Raw genomic sequence first — 17,876 nt, 5'->3', positions numbered from 1 at the left:
CTTTTCAGTCAGTCAAAGGATATAAACTTCATGTTCAGTCAGTGACATGAGGCTGATCACTGCCTCCATCATAATGTTCTATACTGGTCGCCCACTTCTCACAGTTCCCGCAGCATTGGAACTGAACGTCACTTCTGGAGGACAACCTAGCCTTTTTCCAAGGCTGATTTATAAGTACCATCTTCATTTTAGGCTTTGGTTAGAATGGAGTCCCCACTCCCAAAGGCATTTGAGAGCTACTGCCACAGGTGATCAGGCCACTCCTAACATGGAGAACAAATGCCTTTTGCAGCTTCCCCTAACATGGGGAGGTGGTGGTGGTGGTGATTATTGTTTTAAGACGAAGTATAACTAGGCAACCATCTTCTATTAACACAAATCGGAAGGAAAAAGTGGAATGGATCCAATATTTTAAAAAATGAATGCATCGGCCAAAGAAAGACAAGAGCCATGGAGAGCGTGAAAATGAAGAACTCCCTAAGCCTTGAATGCTCTAATACCGTCTGGGTTGGAAGAGAACAAGAGTTGACCAAGATCGGATAGGATAGATGAAAGAGAGGAGCCCCGCACAAGTAAGTGGAAGCAATGCCAGGACTCAGCTAAGGGCCTTGTGGTCACTAACCCACGCTCCCAAGTTAAGAGCCCCTGTGGCCCCTTTCAGTCATTTCAGGGGATACCATGGGTGTTATTCTACCGCCCTCACCCACAGGGAGACCTATTCTGGGGTCAGACACTACACAATGGGTTCCAGTGTCATTTCCTACATTGAGGGGATCATCACCCCCCACTTAAGAAAACTCATCCACCCAAAGCCATTGGTTACCTTAGAGGATCAGGTTATTTAGCTCCACTCAACATTCGACTTTTAAATTGCGGGATAACCGATCAAACAGGCCGGACAGTGGAATTCAACATCGAAAAGATTATATTTCAGTGAGAGCATATGAATGTATGCAACATAAACCTAATATTCACAACTAAAGTGTAATAATTGTGGGTATATGATAGAGTATTGCTTCTGAAATGGATGCTGATGGTAATAAGCACACATATACTATATTATTCCATCAAGCACCTATTAACCCCTCAGTGACGGGGAACATTTGAGTGCTGTTTCACCCAGCGGACGGAGGCAATTCAGGTGTGAAAAATGAGAAAATCTCTTTAAAAATTCACTTTTATAACAGTTTAGCTCAGGTTATTTTAAAATGTTAGAAGTAGAGGCTCAAAATAATGTAGTTTACATTTTATATGGAATGAAAGTGATTCTTGTATTTGCATGGGTTGTTTCACAATGCAATGAAAACCAGGGTAATCTTTGCCTCGGAAACTTTGAGTAGAAGATCCTGGAACAATAGTTCAAAGATTCATTTAGCACAATTCCCAGGTTAATGGGAAGATTAGTTCATGAGGAAGACAGCATGTACTTTGGCGTGCTTTGTTGTCCGTTACTTGGTTACACGCACTTTGCAATCCCATTCCTTATATTATGCGACCACTGTCACTTCATTCAGATCAGTCTGCTTAGTTCTGCCTTTATTGTCTGATTTATTAAAACTTAATTACTTCCCTTGCGTTCAAACTGCACCATGCCATGCTTCTGCGCCAAGCAATATAGTATTTCAAAGTGACAGCGAGTCAAGTAATTACGAGTCATAAGAGGTTTCAAGGCTTTGAAAGAATTATAGTAATCCTCACCAGATGATGTAAATATGCATATCTGTAAAAGATGGTGATTTATACTATCTATCTATGTAAGGAAATGCTGTATCATGATACATACACCCGCTAGAATGCAGCAGAAGTTTGTCTATATGCTCTCAAGTGACAAGAGGTCAGATTACTTCAAACTCTTTGAAAAGAAAGAAGAAACACAGATTTGTGACGATACATACATACATACATACATGGAAAGCAGAGATCATCACCTTCAAAGACATAACATAATTTTAAAACTTATGACACAATAAGTTCCACACATGGAAGTTGGCAGCATGTGAAGAAAAGGAGGTCTATATGTTTGACTTAAGTGCCAAGGGGTTAATAACAGTATTAGTCTTGTCCAACAAGCGCATCAATACCTCGTACTGTCTACATTTCTTTGTGGAGCTGATTTTTGTAAATTTGTCTAGAATCCATCCTTGTAGGAATTTCACCAGTTTCTTAAATGATTCACATTCCATCAGAAGAACTTAAAAACTTAGTTTCATCATGGAGTGAATTGGAATGGAGATGTGAGAAAGAACAGAACTCTGGTCTTTTAGTATTTATTGGTTGAATCCACTTACTTCGATCCAATCCCTGTCTACATCATCTCTTCCTCCACACTATGATAAATAACTGAGCTAAAGCTGCAGTATTCATGCTTGTTATTGGCTGTGGCTGAATTGTAATGAAAGAATTATTGCTTCAGAGTGGCCCAGTCCTGTTCATTCCAATCAAGCCCATCTGTTGGACTGGACTGGTTTACTGTAAACACATTCTACGGACACATAGTATGATACACACGACAGGCCTGCATCAGAAGAGGGAGCAGTGTGTTTTCATGTTTGTCCTTTTTCCCTTTTCTATTGCTCCCTCTTCTGATGCTGACCTGTCATACATGTTATTCTATTATGTGTTCCTATCTTTCTATACAAGACTTAATTTCTCACTTGTTTGTACCTTTCCATTTCTTATATTGACTCACTGGGTTTTCTCCTAGTTTGTCCCATGTTTCTAGTATTTTACCAATTGTATTAATTTTTATTGCTTTATGTCTTCCCTTTTCCTGTGTTTATTTCAGCTTACTTCTGATCACACACTCCCACATCAAGATTAACAACCTCTTACGATGGCTTGTCCATGAGTGTTGAAGCCTGCCTTCATGTTTGTTCGTATCTCTCCTTGTATTGCTCACTCTTCCAATGCTGAACTGTCATGTGTTTATCCTACAATGTGTTCCTATTCCTTTTTTTGTTGTTGTTATAAAATTCAGAAAACTGTGGAGACGAAAATAACATGAAAGTAATATTTTATTTACACCACATATTTTTTATTCAAAGCCTTTCTCAGTTTCGACTTATTTACCATGTCACCTTTATGTTTTTCAGTCTGTAGAGACTAATACAAGGTTAAGAAAACACTAGAAAATACCTGGAAAAGAAAAATATTTTATTAATAACAGAATCCATTAGAAAATGCATGGAAAAGAAAATGTTTGATTAATAACAGAATGACGATCATCAACCGTCACTGATCTGCATTTAAGATGAAATGTTTTCAAAGAGGAAATTTATCAGCCATTTCCCTTGATAAATTATTCCAAACCTGTATTCTCATCCTATAAATGAATATTTGCCCCAATTTGTCCTCTTAAATTCCCATTTTACCTTCATATTACTACCTTTCCTACTTTTGAAACATCAATAATAATGTTAAGCGTTTTACGTCCCACTAACTACTTTTACGGTTTTCGGAGATGCCGAGGTGCCGGAATTTACTCCCGCGCAAGTTCTTTTATGTGCCAGTAAATTTACCGACACGAGGCTGATGCATTTGAGCACCTTCAAATACCACCGGACTGAGCCAGATTCGAACCTGCCAAGTTGGGGTCAGAAGGACAGCGCCTCAACCGTCTGAGCCACTCAGCCCGGCACCTTTAAAAGATCCACTCAAGCTTAATTGTCTACTAATGTCATTCCATGCCATCTCTCCAATGACAGCTCAGAGCATACCACTCAGTTGAGCAGCCCGTCTCCTTACTCCCAAGCCTTCCCAGTTTGGAACATTTTCGTAATACATTCTTTTGTTGGAAGTCTCCAAGAACAAACTGTGCTGCTTTCCTTTCAATCTTTTCCAATTCTCATATTAATTATCCTGATCTCGATCCCACACACTGGAACCATACTGAAATTGGGATCTTACCGGAGACTTATACGCCTTCTCTTTTACATCCTTGCTACAACCAGGTAAAATGAAAAGGAAACACAATAATTTAAACAGCAAAAAGAAGGCCGTTCAATGCTTTATGATGACCTACTTCATTTGGTATGCCACAAAACAGTTCTGTAAATCAAAAGTTTTGCCTCATTTTATGCATTCATGGAATTATGAGTTGGATGTTACTACTCGAGTAATGAACAGTATCAAACATAATTTTCTGTGCACTGAAAAATTGTTATACTGTATGGTATTACTAGGCTGTAAAGGATTACAAAGAAAACAATATAAATTTAATGGTTGAAAAATTATGATAAGCAATTGTCAGGACACATAAAGACAGTGTTCTAACCCACCATCTCCCAAATGTAAGCTTAAAGCAACATGAACTTCCAATTTATTGACTTGATACATAAAAACAGCAACATTCTTGGAAATGTTAATTTGTACAAGATGTAATAATGCAATATTACCTGACTAAACTCTCCAGTAACCTCACAGTGGTCCGAGCTGCATTCCGAGTATCAGCTCTTCTCTGAGCCTGGTAGTAAGTTCTCAGGATAATATTAGCTCCCTCAGTGAACACTGGATGAATATGTTTAATTACACAGAAGTAGGCCTGTAGTCTTTCTAATTCCCACAAATCCTTTGACTTCGACATCTTTTCCTCTGAGAATTCTTTCAAAGGATCTTTACCTTCAAGGATAAATCCTGAAACCAATCTGAAGAAAAAATAAATATAAATATTATCACAAGTAACCAATAAACTCAATAGCCAGAGTGAACAAGTATAATAATCTAGAATTGTTATTTTACTTGATATTTAGTCAGACATAAAAAAGTACATAAGAATGAATTTTGTAACTTAGGATACCTATACAATCAAACAATAAATACTGCCAAAGTGCAGGAATACCTAAAGACAATAATCCAAATCATGCCCTCCATGAACATTCATTTGACATTTCGAAAATGTTCCACAAGATCATCCTAGATTTTGTACACAATTGATGGGTCTAACTGCAACCAGATGTTTATATAATGATTTATAGTTGATTTTTTGCAAGCAATAGGCATATAAGATGATATTTCAAGAGAAACTCCCACATTTTTCTGGGTATAGTGAGTGCATCACATGATGTGGCTTTAAGTAGATTTCTTTACTACCTGGCAAGTTGATCTTTGATAGAGTTCAAGGAACAGTGGATTATTGAGTAAAACACTTTTATACAGAAGTATTTGCACAGACTGAACTAAAAATTGAATTATCAGAAACTGTCAGAGCTGAGAACCAATGGAATTATTTCAGTTGTCTTTAAGATGATGCAGTCTCTTGAATTGCCTTGTTATATGACCATCAGAATTTTGCTTCAACAATTAAAAGGAACAAGAAACCTTCAAACAGATCTTCATAAACTACCCTCCATTTGGTTTCTGAGACAAGCTTTTTCTGCCTGTTGAAAATCTGCTTCAGTAACTATCCAGTCACCATGTAAGATCAATTTCAAATGGGACATCTCATTTTGTACAAATTAGAGTGTAGATAAAAGTTGACAAATTAACAACATTATACTTGTGTCACCATTAAGAAAACTGAGAGAATGCTAAAGTTATGACTGCTTACTTGATTGTTAACAGATACTAGCACTAGCAGGCCTAGAAAGTATTTAATTTAGCAAAGGATTTCTAAGAATTTGATTAAATTATAACTATAATCACTATTATGATCATCATCTTATACTGTTGATTTGTCTTTCTAAATGACAGTCTACATATTCTGAAAGCCAAGAATAATTAGAAATCGTCGACTAGTTACTTTTTCTGAAGAAACTAGCTCTTTTCTCCCTTGGTGTTGTGCTCATACAGTGCAGGGCCTGCAGTGATCACCCCCACTTGCCCCAACCCCAGGATAGCTCCAACTACTGCCCATTTAACCCATACTGGATGATTGTGTATCATTTTAGTTTATGATATCATGTTGTCAATAACAATTACAGTGTTTCTAAAACTGAAGTCAAGGAGTCAGTTTCCCTTGGACCGAATATATTTCTCATACACTTTCTGAATATTCATGTCTCCAATATCAATCAATCACTACTGGTCTGCATTTAGAGCAGTCACCCAGGTGGCAGATTCCCTATATGTTGTTTTCCTAGACTTTAATTAAATGATTGCAAAGAACTGGAAATTTATTGAACATCTCCCTTGGTAAGTTATTCCAATCCTTAACTCCCCTTCCTATAAACAAATATTTGCTCCAATTTGTCCCTTGAATTTCAGCTTTATCTTCATATTGTGATCTTTCCTACTTTTAAAGACACCACTCAAACTTAACTGATGTCATTCCACGCCATCTCCCCACTGACAACTCGGAACATACCACTTAATACCAATATAGTTGGTCCGTTATTGAATATTATACATTTTCCAGCTAACCCATTCCTGGTTGCCAGCGTTTCGCCCCAATGTGCTAAGTTGGGCTCATCAGTTGGTAAATACCACACCTACGAAGACGCATGGCTAGTGCATACCATGGAGGCCACTACACAGGCTACTTGGAAAAAAATGAAATGGCGTATGGCTTTTAGTGCCCGGGACATGTTCAACTCACCAGCTGCAGGTCTTTCGATTTGACTCCTGTGGGCGACCTGCGCGTCGTGATGAGGATGAAATGATGAAGACAACATACAAACCCAGCCCCTGTGCCAGTGAAATTAACCAATGATGGTTCAAATTCCCGACGCTGCCGGGAATCGAACCCGGGACCTCTGTGACCAAAGGCCAGCACGCTAACCATTTAGCCATTGAGCCAGACAGGCTACTTGGAGCCACCGGCTCTTTTGTCTTTTGTCACCCAGAACAAATCGAGCTGCTTTTCTCTGGATTTTTTCCAGTACCTGCAGATGATGTTATTCTGTAGAGATGATGTTATTCTGTATAGAGTAATAAATAAGTTGGGAGCCGAGTGATCCATCATTCAGTTTTCTTTCATTCTTCGATCGTTCTCTCCACGGTGAGTGGAGGAGAAACAATCATTTTCAAGGGTTTCTCGTCACAGAGCTAAAAAGTGTTTTGAGCATTTCATTTAAAACCTGGCTGCCAGGCCGAAGCAGTGACGGGTCCCCTCGTGTTATCCCTGCTCCACTGAGTAAGGGACTCTACACTTCCTCCATTCCAGTTTCATATCGCATGGTGCAAGTAGGGGCAAAAGATCTCTATAGATCGACCCCTAAACAAATAGCATTAAAAAAAAAAAAAAAAAAAAAAAGCATTAGTCACCTCCCCTATCTGGACATTATCCTTGTAACCAACAATTCTTACATACTGCTGACTGAATACTTCTGCCTTTTGTAGATACTCGCATAGTACTTTCCTTGTTCATTAATGATACCTGGAATGTCCTTCTTGGAACATGTTTCTATAATAATAATAATAATAATAATAATAATAATAATAATAATAATAATAATAATAATAATATAATATAATATAATATAATATAATATAATATAATATAATATAATATAATATAATATAATATAATATAATATAATATAATATAATATAATATATTAATATAATATAATAATATGAATTAATTAATATTAATATAATATAATATAATATAATATAATATAATATAATATAATATAATATAATATAATAATATAATAATATAATATAATATAATATAATATAATATAATAATATAATGTTAATCTTGCTGGAAGCATACAAGTTGAGCTTCAGTGGAATAACCTTTACTAAACCCAAACTGCCTTCTATTGAACTAGTTATTAATTTTGCAAACATATCTAATATAATCAGAAAGAATGCTTTCCCAAAGCTTACGTGCAATGCATGTCAAACTGACTGGCCTGTAATTTTCAGCTTTATGTCTATCACCATTTATACACAGGGGCTACTATAGCAACTCTCCATTCATTTGGTATAGCTCCTTCATGCAAACAATAATCAAATAAGTACTTCAGATATGGTAATATATCCCAACCCATTGTCTTTAGTATAACCCTAGAAATATGATCTATTCCAGCCGCTTTTCTAGTTTTCAACTTTTATATCTTATTGTAAATGTCATTGTTATCATATGTAAATTTGAATATTCTTTAGCATTAGTCAAGTCCGGGCCTGCAGTGTAGGGGGCAACGCGTCCACCTGTCACCCGGCAGCCCCGGGTTCAATTCCCAGCTGGGTCAGGGGTTTTTAATTGTAAATGATTAATATCCCTGGTCTGGGGACTGAGTGTTTGTGTCTTCCTTAATGTTCCTTTCCTCACAATCAATACTCTACACTTCCTCCATTCCAATTACACACAGGTTCATATCACATGGTGCAAGTAGGGGCAAAAGATCTCTATAGGTCAACACCCCAAACAAACACCATTAAAAAAATTTTTTTAAAAAGAAGCATTAGTCACCTCCTCTACCTGGACATTATCCTTGTAACCAACAATTTTTACATACTGCTGACCGAATACTTCTGCCTTTTGTAAATCCTCGCATACATACTCCCCTTGTTTATTAATGATTCCTGGAATGTCCTTCTTGGAACATGTTCTGTTTTAAAGTACCTATAATAATAATAATAATAATAATAATAATAATAATAATAATAATAATAATAATAATAATAATGTTTCCTTTCAATGTTTCCTCAAATCTATCTTTCTGCATAATCAGAATGGTACATGGTTAATGATCTGGATAGGATCTAATTCTTAACAAACCTGAATAGTAATGGTTGACTTGATGTTTAATTTTATGACCCAAACATTCAATTTTATGGTTCTTTATAACAGGATGAATTCTCACAGCCATTCAATACTATTAAATATAGTTATTTACAGCAAAGCAAAGTCTTTCCCATATGGGCAATAAAGGCTCCGGGAGGGGTGGAAGGTAAAGGCTTCCACTTTTCGTAACCTCGGTACTTGATGGGGTGAAGTAGTCAGCTCTATGTTCGGCTAAATGAGCCCCCAGGAATTAATCTGTTACACAACTTTGGTATAGGCTGATTGAACCTTTCAGACATAGGGCCATGTGTACTTCTGGAAGTGGAAATCTTGTTTCTTAAAATTTTCAACTTCCTAACAGGGAAATGAACCTACTTTCTTCTGTGTAAACAGAGCATGCCTTTACTGCCTTGGCCAGGTAGTCCCTATTATGTATTTAAGCAGACATATTTGACTTTATTCAGGCTTTTTCAGTGCATAATTCTTTTGATCAACAACTTATACACAAGTATAGTTCAATCACATTTTATTAAAAGGAAACACTACTGTGCATTCAAGATAACAATTACAATTAAATCTAAATTTAAAAAAAAGAAACAGTGTATATTCTAAAATCATTAAATTAAATTAAACTTAATTTCATTTAAGGTGAGAGGCAATTTTAATTAGAAGTTATTAAAGGAAGAAATTCAAATAAAAAAACAAATGGAAACTTAAAGGACTGTAATGTGTCTTAAGACCTTTAGCTCCACACACACACACACACACACCCACACCCACACCCACACACACACAATGTCTACGTTTTATCCAAATGTATTATTGGGCTTAATAATTAATGGTATTATATTGCCACCACCCATTAACACTTATGCAGTTAGTATCAAACTGTCCGCCTCCGTAGCGTTACGGTTAGTGTTATTAGCTGCCGTCCTCGGGGGGTCCGGGTTCGATTCCTGGTACTGCCAGGACTTTAAAACTGGCAGAAGGGCTGGTATGTGGTTGGAGTGGTACATGCAGCTCACCTCCAATAGGGGTGTGCCTGAAAAGAGCTGCACCACCTCAGGATGAGGACACAAGTTTACTTTTTTAGTTTCATACTATCACAGGATGTCCACGATTTTGTTTGTAGACCTTGTCAGGGTCTGCGAGGGGCAGATTAGTTTGGCCCTGCCCATGAGCGAGTGACATTGCTGCTTAACTATTGGCTCCGCCTACCGACCACAGTCAGCGGTCCATCATTCTGGAGGATGAGTCAGAAGTGAAAGTGCTGGCACTCTCTCTGGCGTCACCTTAGAGATAAATAATGTTATTGGTTTTTATGTCTCACTAACTACTTTTACGGTTTTTGAAGATGCCAAGGTGCTGAATTTAGTCCCGCAGGAGTTCTTTTATATCTTCTTGCAACACTTACAGGCTGCCATAAGGACAAAGAGTACCAGTACCTTAACCAATAGATATTATTTCACAAAAGTTTTTTTTTAACACTGTACTTAAATGAAAACAGCCTAGCTTCATAGTGGTTGTTAAGGTCTATAGGTGTGGTTTCTGAAGATGGCTGTTGATCCCTTTAATGAGGGTGTCACAACTGAGTGGAGGAGGCCAGCACTTAGGCCTTCCGCACATGGAGCTTCATGCGATCTGTGCGACACAGGATCAAATTACTAGCTGCATGCATGTAGGCCACAGGCATGCTACTTTTTCAGTGACACAGAGCGACACAACCTGGGAAGAGATCACGCGATTTGTGTATTTCTGTGCTGTAATTTGTGTACCTACTTTGGTGTTGTTCTGGTTTCTTCATATACTTTTCTACTATTATTAGAAAGCACTATGGCAGAGGCAAAGGAAATTAAGATAATACTAGGTTCACCCCTACTGCCTCTGTGGATCCGTGGTAGTGTTGGCCTCCGGATCCCAAGATAGCGGGTTCAAACCCGGCAGAAGTGGTTGGATTTTTGAAGGGCGGAAAAGTCCATTTGACACTCCATGTCGTATGATGTCGGCATGTAAAAGATCTCTGGTGACACATTTGGTGTTTACCCGACAAAATTCATTAAATCTTAGCCATAGACGCCCAAGAAAGTTTCGGTTTACTCGGTCTGCCATCTAGTGGGCCTAGAGTAAAACGGAACATCGAAATTGACGAGCAGACAGCCTTCAAATTGAAATGTCTGCACACGGTAGCCGAGGCCATATTCTTCTTCTTCTTCTTCTTCTTCTTTGTCGTTTAGGCCTACTGAGGACCACGGGGCTCGTATCTACTCTTGGGTAAAGTTGTTGCTTTCTTCTTCTTCCAATACTCCTTCATTTGCTGACTATGAGCCAGCTTTCTCTCCTCGGTCCACTTAGTTCCAGTAGACTTCTTACTTATAAGGGACGTTGGGAAAACTCCGTGTCGGATAGCTTGACGGAACAGTAGTCGGTCATGAGTTTGTCCCGGTGGGATATCTAGTTGTTCCATATCTGACTTAACTGACGTGATCCATTTGTTCTTAGAAGCCTTGCCTCTTCCTGTTACTGTGAATATCCTGTTGATGAGTCTTTCGGAATCCATACGGGCCAAGTGTCCATAAAAGGTCAGGCGCCTTTTCCTTATAGACGTGACGATGTTCTCCTGGTGTTCATACAGTTCATCATTATGGCGGATTCTGTAAGTGCCTCCTTCCTCTCTGATTGGTCCTAATATCCTCCTCAGGATCTTCCTCTCTTTTAACTCCAGCTTTCTGAGTGGGCCCTTCCTAGCCATTACAAGGCACTCAGAAGCATACAGAACAGATGGTTTGACTACCGAGTTGTAGTGTCTGAGCTTGAGGTTCTTGGAGAGGTACTTAGATGAATAGATACTACGACACGAGTGATAAGCCCTTTCAAACTTGGTACATCTGGCATCTATGGCTGGGTTCTCGCTCTGATTCACAGAGATCGATTCTCCCAAGTACTTAACCGCAGGTACTTTTCGTATGGTAGCATCTGTGAGAGGAATTGTAGAAGGGGCCTCCTTGATATTGGTCATAAATTCAGTCTTCTGGATGCTGATTTTCAGACCAGTCTTAACCGCTACACAATAAAGACTCTGTAAGTTGTAGGTAGCCTCCTCTATATTGTTTGCCAGTAGAATGAGGTCATCGGCAAAGGCTAGGCACGGGACAATGAGGTTGTCTCTCTTGTACCCAAGCTTCAGTCCAGCTCCCGGTGGTAGCATAGTTCTCCATTCTCTAATGATCTTTTCCAGGACACAGTTGAAGAGAATGCAGGAGAGACCATCACCCTGTCTAACTCCTGTTCTGATTGGAAAGCTTTCAGATAGTTCACCTCTGAACCTGACCCTGGACGTCGTGTTCCTCAGAGTGGCTTGAATCAATCGTAGGGTCTTCCCATCCAGACCAAGTTCCCATAGTATGGAGAAAAGGGTGTCTCTGTCCACAGAGTCATAAGCTTTCTGAAAATCTACTAGGACCACCACCCAGGGATGTCCACCTCGGCTTTTGTAATTGAGAACTGTCTTAAGATTGTGTATCTGTTCTGGACAAGATCTAGTCTTACGGAAACCAGCTTGGTATTCACCTAACTGTGAGTCTAGCTGTGTAGTGACTATTATCATTATCATCATCATTATTATTATTATTATATTATTATTATTATTATCCCTACTTAAAACTGAATGTACACTGTAGGCTATTCGTAACAGCAAAAGAACGGAACACATCGTATTAGATATGTATTTATTCACTGCATGTTGGTAGTTTGTGTATTATCACCATGGACTAGTTTAGTATCACGCACCACATTGGTTGTAGGCGGCCGTTCAATTACACTGTTACAAGATGGCTAGAATGTGTATATTATGTATTTAAGCTCTTGCAGTTAACAATCATATTGCCTTCAACATGTGTCTGACAAATTTTTTTTTATGTATTTGTAAACCTAATTAGTGTGTTCAGTAAGATTATATAGTTGTTTCATATGGAAGCTGCCAATAGTATCTATCATAGCATTATTTTGTAATATTTTCAAAGTTATTTAGAAAGATCTCAACAGGCCAGCATTCAAAAGAAATCTTACACTGGAGCAGATATGTAGATAATGTAATATGCATATATAATAATGACATCACTAATGCACACCAGTTATGAAATATACTAAATTATTTACACAAGTCCGTCAGGTCCACAATGGAACCAGAAACTAACAAGAAAATAAACTATTTAGATGTTACAATCAGTAGGAATATTGACAACCTGTCTTACAAAGTATACGGAAAGCCTACTTAGACGTCGCACACTATTGGCAATGAGTCGAACCAACCACACACAAAATAGCGGGACTGAATACAGTACAATGATACACAAAGCTATTTTCATACCAATGAGCACAACGGATTTCAATGAAGAGATATAAAACATTAAATAAATCGCGAAAGAAAACAACCACCCTCCGGGCACAGTAGGAAAACTATTAAATTAACATAAGAAAAATGCCCAGAAAACCACCAAACAGGACAGGGAAAAATACATTGTTCTCAACTACGCTAACAAGAACACATACAAAATAGCTAATATTTAAAAAAAAAAGTCTAAAAGTAGCCTTTAGAAAGAAAAATACACTGCAGACACACATCAGCAAGTGCAACCTAAACAAAAAGAAAGAACCTTTATCAAAGTCAGGAGTATATGAACTCAAGTGCCAAGAACCTAACTGCAATGCCACATATTAAGGTCAAACAAAACACACCGGTAATTTCCACACAAGATACAAAGAACACAAAAACGTGATCAGATATAATTGGCATTCAGCCTTCAGAGAGCACATATAAGACAGTTCACACCATTTCATGGACATCAACACAGATCTAAAAATTTTACACATCGAAAATAGGAAGCAATTGAAATTTACATCACCAAAAAAAAAAACAACCCTCATGAAACCAACCTAAATGACCATTCACATTTAAAAACTCCCTCAATCTTCGCTCTACTTACATAACATCTGGACAACACTTACTCTTTAAATTAGCGCTTAGCAGCTTTTAGAGTATGGTTTGTCATAAAAATAACATCTAATAGTACAGTGTGTTTAGCTGCATAGTGAATCCGTTGAAGACATTAAAATTGTTACAATATGCCGAAAGTAACACAGTCAACCACTTTAAAATTGAAGTTACGTATTAGAATTTTAAAATGATTTATCTACTGGCACGTAAGATATTATTTTGTAATTTGTGTCAGTGTAGGCTGACATCTGCTCAAAGGTTTCTGGTACAACAACACATTTCAACCAGTGAACATCAGGAAAACCAGGAAATTCAAAGCAGTGACAACTGTTTCTGACACAGTCAACAACTTTGAATATTCAGCCAAAGTTCGAAATTGATCTCTGCAGTGTTCTCATCTCTGCTAACACTCCTTTCTTCAAACTGAATAATCAGTGCTTCGGGGAATTCCTCGAAAAATATACCAAACAAACTATCCCAGATGAGTCAACATTCAGAAAAAGCTATTGTTCAGCCATGTATGATGAAACTGTTGAGAAGATAAGACAGGAAATTAAGGACATAATCACTGGTTTGTTAAGTGAAGATTATTGTAAACAGACTTATTTACACTGTATGTTCTAGAAAAGTTCAACAACGAAGCTATAACAAAACTGTTCATTGAAGTTATGGGTATCCTCTGGCCACAGGGCATTAAGTTTATTAATATGTTACTTCTTATTAGTGTTGCTGCACCTTATATGACACAAGCTAGAGAAGTGTTGTATATCCTAAGACGACTCATTTAACTTGTATAGTACATGCCTATTGTCATGTGGCAATGGTAAAAGGAAATTACCCCAAAGTAGATTTGTTGATTTACTCAGTGATTTTTTCCTCTAAACAAAAAAAAAAAAAAAAAAAAAAAATTAAAAAAAAGAAAAAGAAAAAAACAAAAACAGAAAAGTTCATTTTTGAAAGAAATTTACCCAGAAATTGTATTGCTACCTAAGCCATTTCTAATTAGGAGGGGTACATAACTACAAGCAGTTGAATATTATGTTGAATATATAGACTCTATTAAGAACATTCTGTATACCATGGACTCTGAAGATCCAGCCTCAACTAAAGCTGCAAAAACAGTTGTCTCTGACATAAGTGTTAGGAATGACTTAAGTTATGTTCAGCATAACTTTTCACACATCACAAAAGCACTCGAAAGTCTCCATAAATTGCATCGGTCATTTTCTAAATGTTTCAAAATTGCGAATAATACCGTGGAGCAACCAAATCATGGAAGAGGTAAAGTTGCAGATATAGCACAAATGAAGATGGATACTCTGCATTCAAAGAATCCTGGATATGAAGAAATGGAACAGGTTGCTACAATGTTGTGTGGAGTTAACGTTGGACTTAAACCCAGAGATATTGTGAATTTCAAACATGCCCCTATTAATTCTTGTGATGTTTAATGCTGTTTCAGTCAATACAAATCTGTCCTCAGATACAAAAGAAGATTCAACTTTCTAGCACTTTAAAAAACATTTTGTAATCCACTGTTTTGGTAAAAGCATAAAATACAGTATTGTGTGTTCTTCGAGATTCATATCGAAATGTGAAGTGGAACATTATGTTTTATGTAGGCATACTTTATTTAGCTTCATTGAACTTTGATATTGAATAGAAATCATTTTATTGCAATTCTAAGTCCATATATATAATTCCATATTTCAATCCAAATAACTGAGTAAATATGTACATATTTCATAAATTATAAGTACATATAAACCTATTCCCTGCTAATCATCATAGCAGAACACCTTCAAGTACTTCATGTTAGCACTCAACTCTTAATCACATCTCTGAGAGGAAAATTTTGGATCCCATCAGCAGGACGAACTGTAAAGAAGCAAATTCATGTGTGTCTTACATGTTGCAAGTTGAATGTTGATATTGCCAAGCAATTAATGGGAAATATGCCACGGGTGTGTAACCCCAACATGCCCATTCCTTAACACTGGAACAGACTATGCTGGCCCAATTCTCAAAAACTAATGTGTGATTGAACAAAACTAGACTGAAGGCATGTAATGGAATTTTCATTTGCCTAACTACCAAGGCTGTCCACACAGAGGTATAATGAAATGGCGCATGACTTTTAGTGCCGGGAGTGTCCGAGGACATGTTCGGCTCGCCAGGTGCAGGTCTTTCGATTTGACGCCCATAGGCGACCTGCGTGTCGTGATAAGGATGAAATGATGATGAAGACGACACATACACCCAGCCCCTGTGCCCGAGAAATTAACCAATGATGGTTAAAATTCCCGACAGGGTCGGTCGGGAATCGAACCTGGGACCCCTGTGACTACAGGCCAGCACGCTAACCATTTAGCCATGGAGCCAGACCACACAGAGGTGATATCTCACAACAACTGCATTTCTCGCCGCTCTCCGTCGATTTAGCTCCTGCATAGGTCAATCTCTGAACACTTACAGCGACAACGGCAAAAACTTTATCGGAGCAGCTAAAGAAATAAAGGCCTATCTACAAAAATCAACTCTTGTCTGCAACTGCAGGCATGGGATTGCCATGACATTTTATCCCTTCTTCTTCTTCTTCTTCTTCTTCTTCTTCTTCTTCTTGCGTTACGGCTTCTGTAGGACCACGGACAGCTCCTTCATGGATTGCATTTTCTTCTTGTCCTCCCAGAACCTCTTCATCCTTTCTCTTCTTCTCTCCCGCTCTTCTTCCGAGATATTCAGTATCCTCTTCTCTTGTCTACTCCACTGGTGACTCTCAATCCTTTTCCTGTACCCATCCCTATCATTGATCTCTGGCATATTAGTTGGTATGTACTTGCTTCTCCAATTTTCCTTTTCTTCCACCTTGATCCCCAATTCTGACCAATCTTTCCGGAGTTCAACTACCCACTTGGTTCCTGTCTTTCCTCGTGTCCTCGCTGTTGTTTCCCATACTCTTTTCGTCATTCTATCCATATTCATCCTGATTACATGTCCCGCAAACCTTGCTCTTTTCAGTCTGATTTCTTCTGAGATTGTCCTCATGTTCCGGTATAGTTCTTCCCTGGGTCTCCTCATCCATCTCTCACCTCCTCTCTTAGGGCCTAGTATTTTCCTCAATATTTTTCTCTCCTCTTTCTCTAGTTGTTCCGCACCATTTCTTCCTAGTGCTATTGTCTCAGCAGCATATAATACAGCATTTCTCACCATTGCCTTGTAATGTCTAATCTTTGCGTCTGTAGATATATTCTTTTTATTGTATATATCTCTGGTCATACAGAAGGCTGATCGCATCTTCTTTATCCTCTCTGTTATTCCCTCATTGCTCCTATTCCTTCCTGTTATAAATTCTCCCAGGTACTTGAATTTGTCCACCTTTTGCACGGTGCCTTCCGGTGTTGTCCAATCCTCAGTGGTATTCAATGTCTTTGTCTTGTTGTAGGCGATCCTCAGTCCTTCCCTCCTGCAGCGCCACACTTTGGCAGAATCTGGGAAGCAGCCATCAAAAGTGTGAAATATCACCTCAGAAATATGATGGGTTCTGATTGCTTCACGTATGAAGAATTGACCATTCTTACAACACAAATTGAAGTTTGCCTAAACTTGTATCCTCTTACCAAGTTAAATGATGATCATTTTGACACTTCTTACCTCACTCTGACCCACTTCCTTATAGGAGAGTCAATTACTACACTCCCTGATCATGATTATACTACTTCTCCCATCACCACCTTGTCCAGATGGCAATGTATTCAGCAGCTAACTCAAAACTTCTAGGATATGGTCAAATGAATACCTCAGTAACTTACAGCAAAGGAATAAATGGGCAATGAAACATCACAATCTTCAGCCTGGAGACCTAGTGATAATGAAAGAAGATAACATACATCCTATGCAGTGGAAGATGGCAGTAATCAAGAAATTGCATTCTGAAAGAGATGGATTAATTCATGTAGTGACTATGAAGATGAATAACTGTTAATGTAAGAGGTATATTCACAAACTCTGTCCCTTGCCAACTGTGAAATGAAAAAGGCAAAATGCCTTTTGGTGGGCAGTATGTCAGATTTGTATTTATTCACTGCAGGTTCATAGTTTGTGTATTGTCACCATGGACTGGTTTAGTACCACGCACTGCATTGGTTGTAGGTGACCGTTAGGTTACACTGTTACAAGATGGCTAGAATGTCTTATGTATTTAAGCTCTCA

At 38.0% G+C, this 17,876-nt stretch overlaps 1 protein-coding gene across 1 annotated transcript in view; it reads right to left on the bottom strand.

Annotated features, from left to right (window-relative positions):
- Positions 1-17,876, bottom strand: part of LOC136858442 (uncharacterized) — a 257,510-nt gene that overhangs the window by 64,608 nt on the left and 175,026 nt on the right. The window contains exon 11 of the mRNA XM_067137987.2: positions 4,395-4,643. Within this exon, the coding sequence (XP_066994088.2) occupies positions 4,395-4,643 (249 nt within the window). The remainder of the gene's footprint in view (positions 1-4,394; positions 4,644-17,876) is intronic.

The sequence above is a fragment of the Anabrus simplex genome, chromosome 1 (assembly GCF_040414725.1).
Source record: "Anabrus simplex isolate iqAnaSimp1 chromosome 1, ASM4041472v1, whole genome shotgun sequence".
Classification (NCBI taxonomy): Eukaryota; Metazoa; Arthropoda; class Insecta; order Orthoptera; family Tettigoniidae; genus Anabrus; species Anabrus simplex.
The sequence above is the reverse complement of the archived record's forward strand: the minus strand, read 5'-3'. Positions and strand labels throughout refer to the sequence as shown.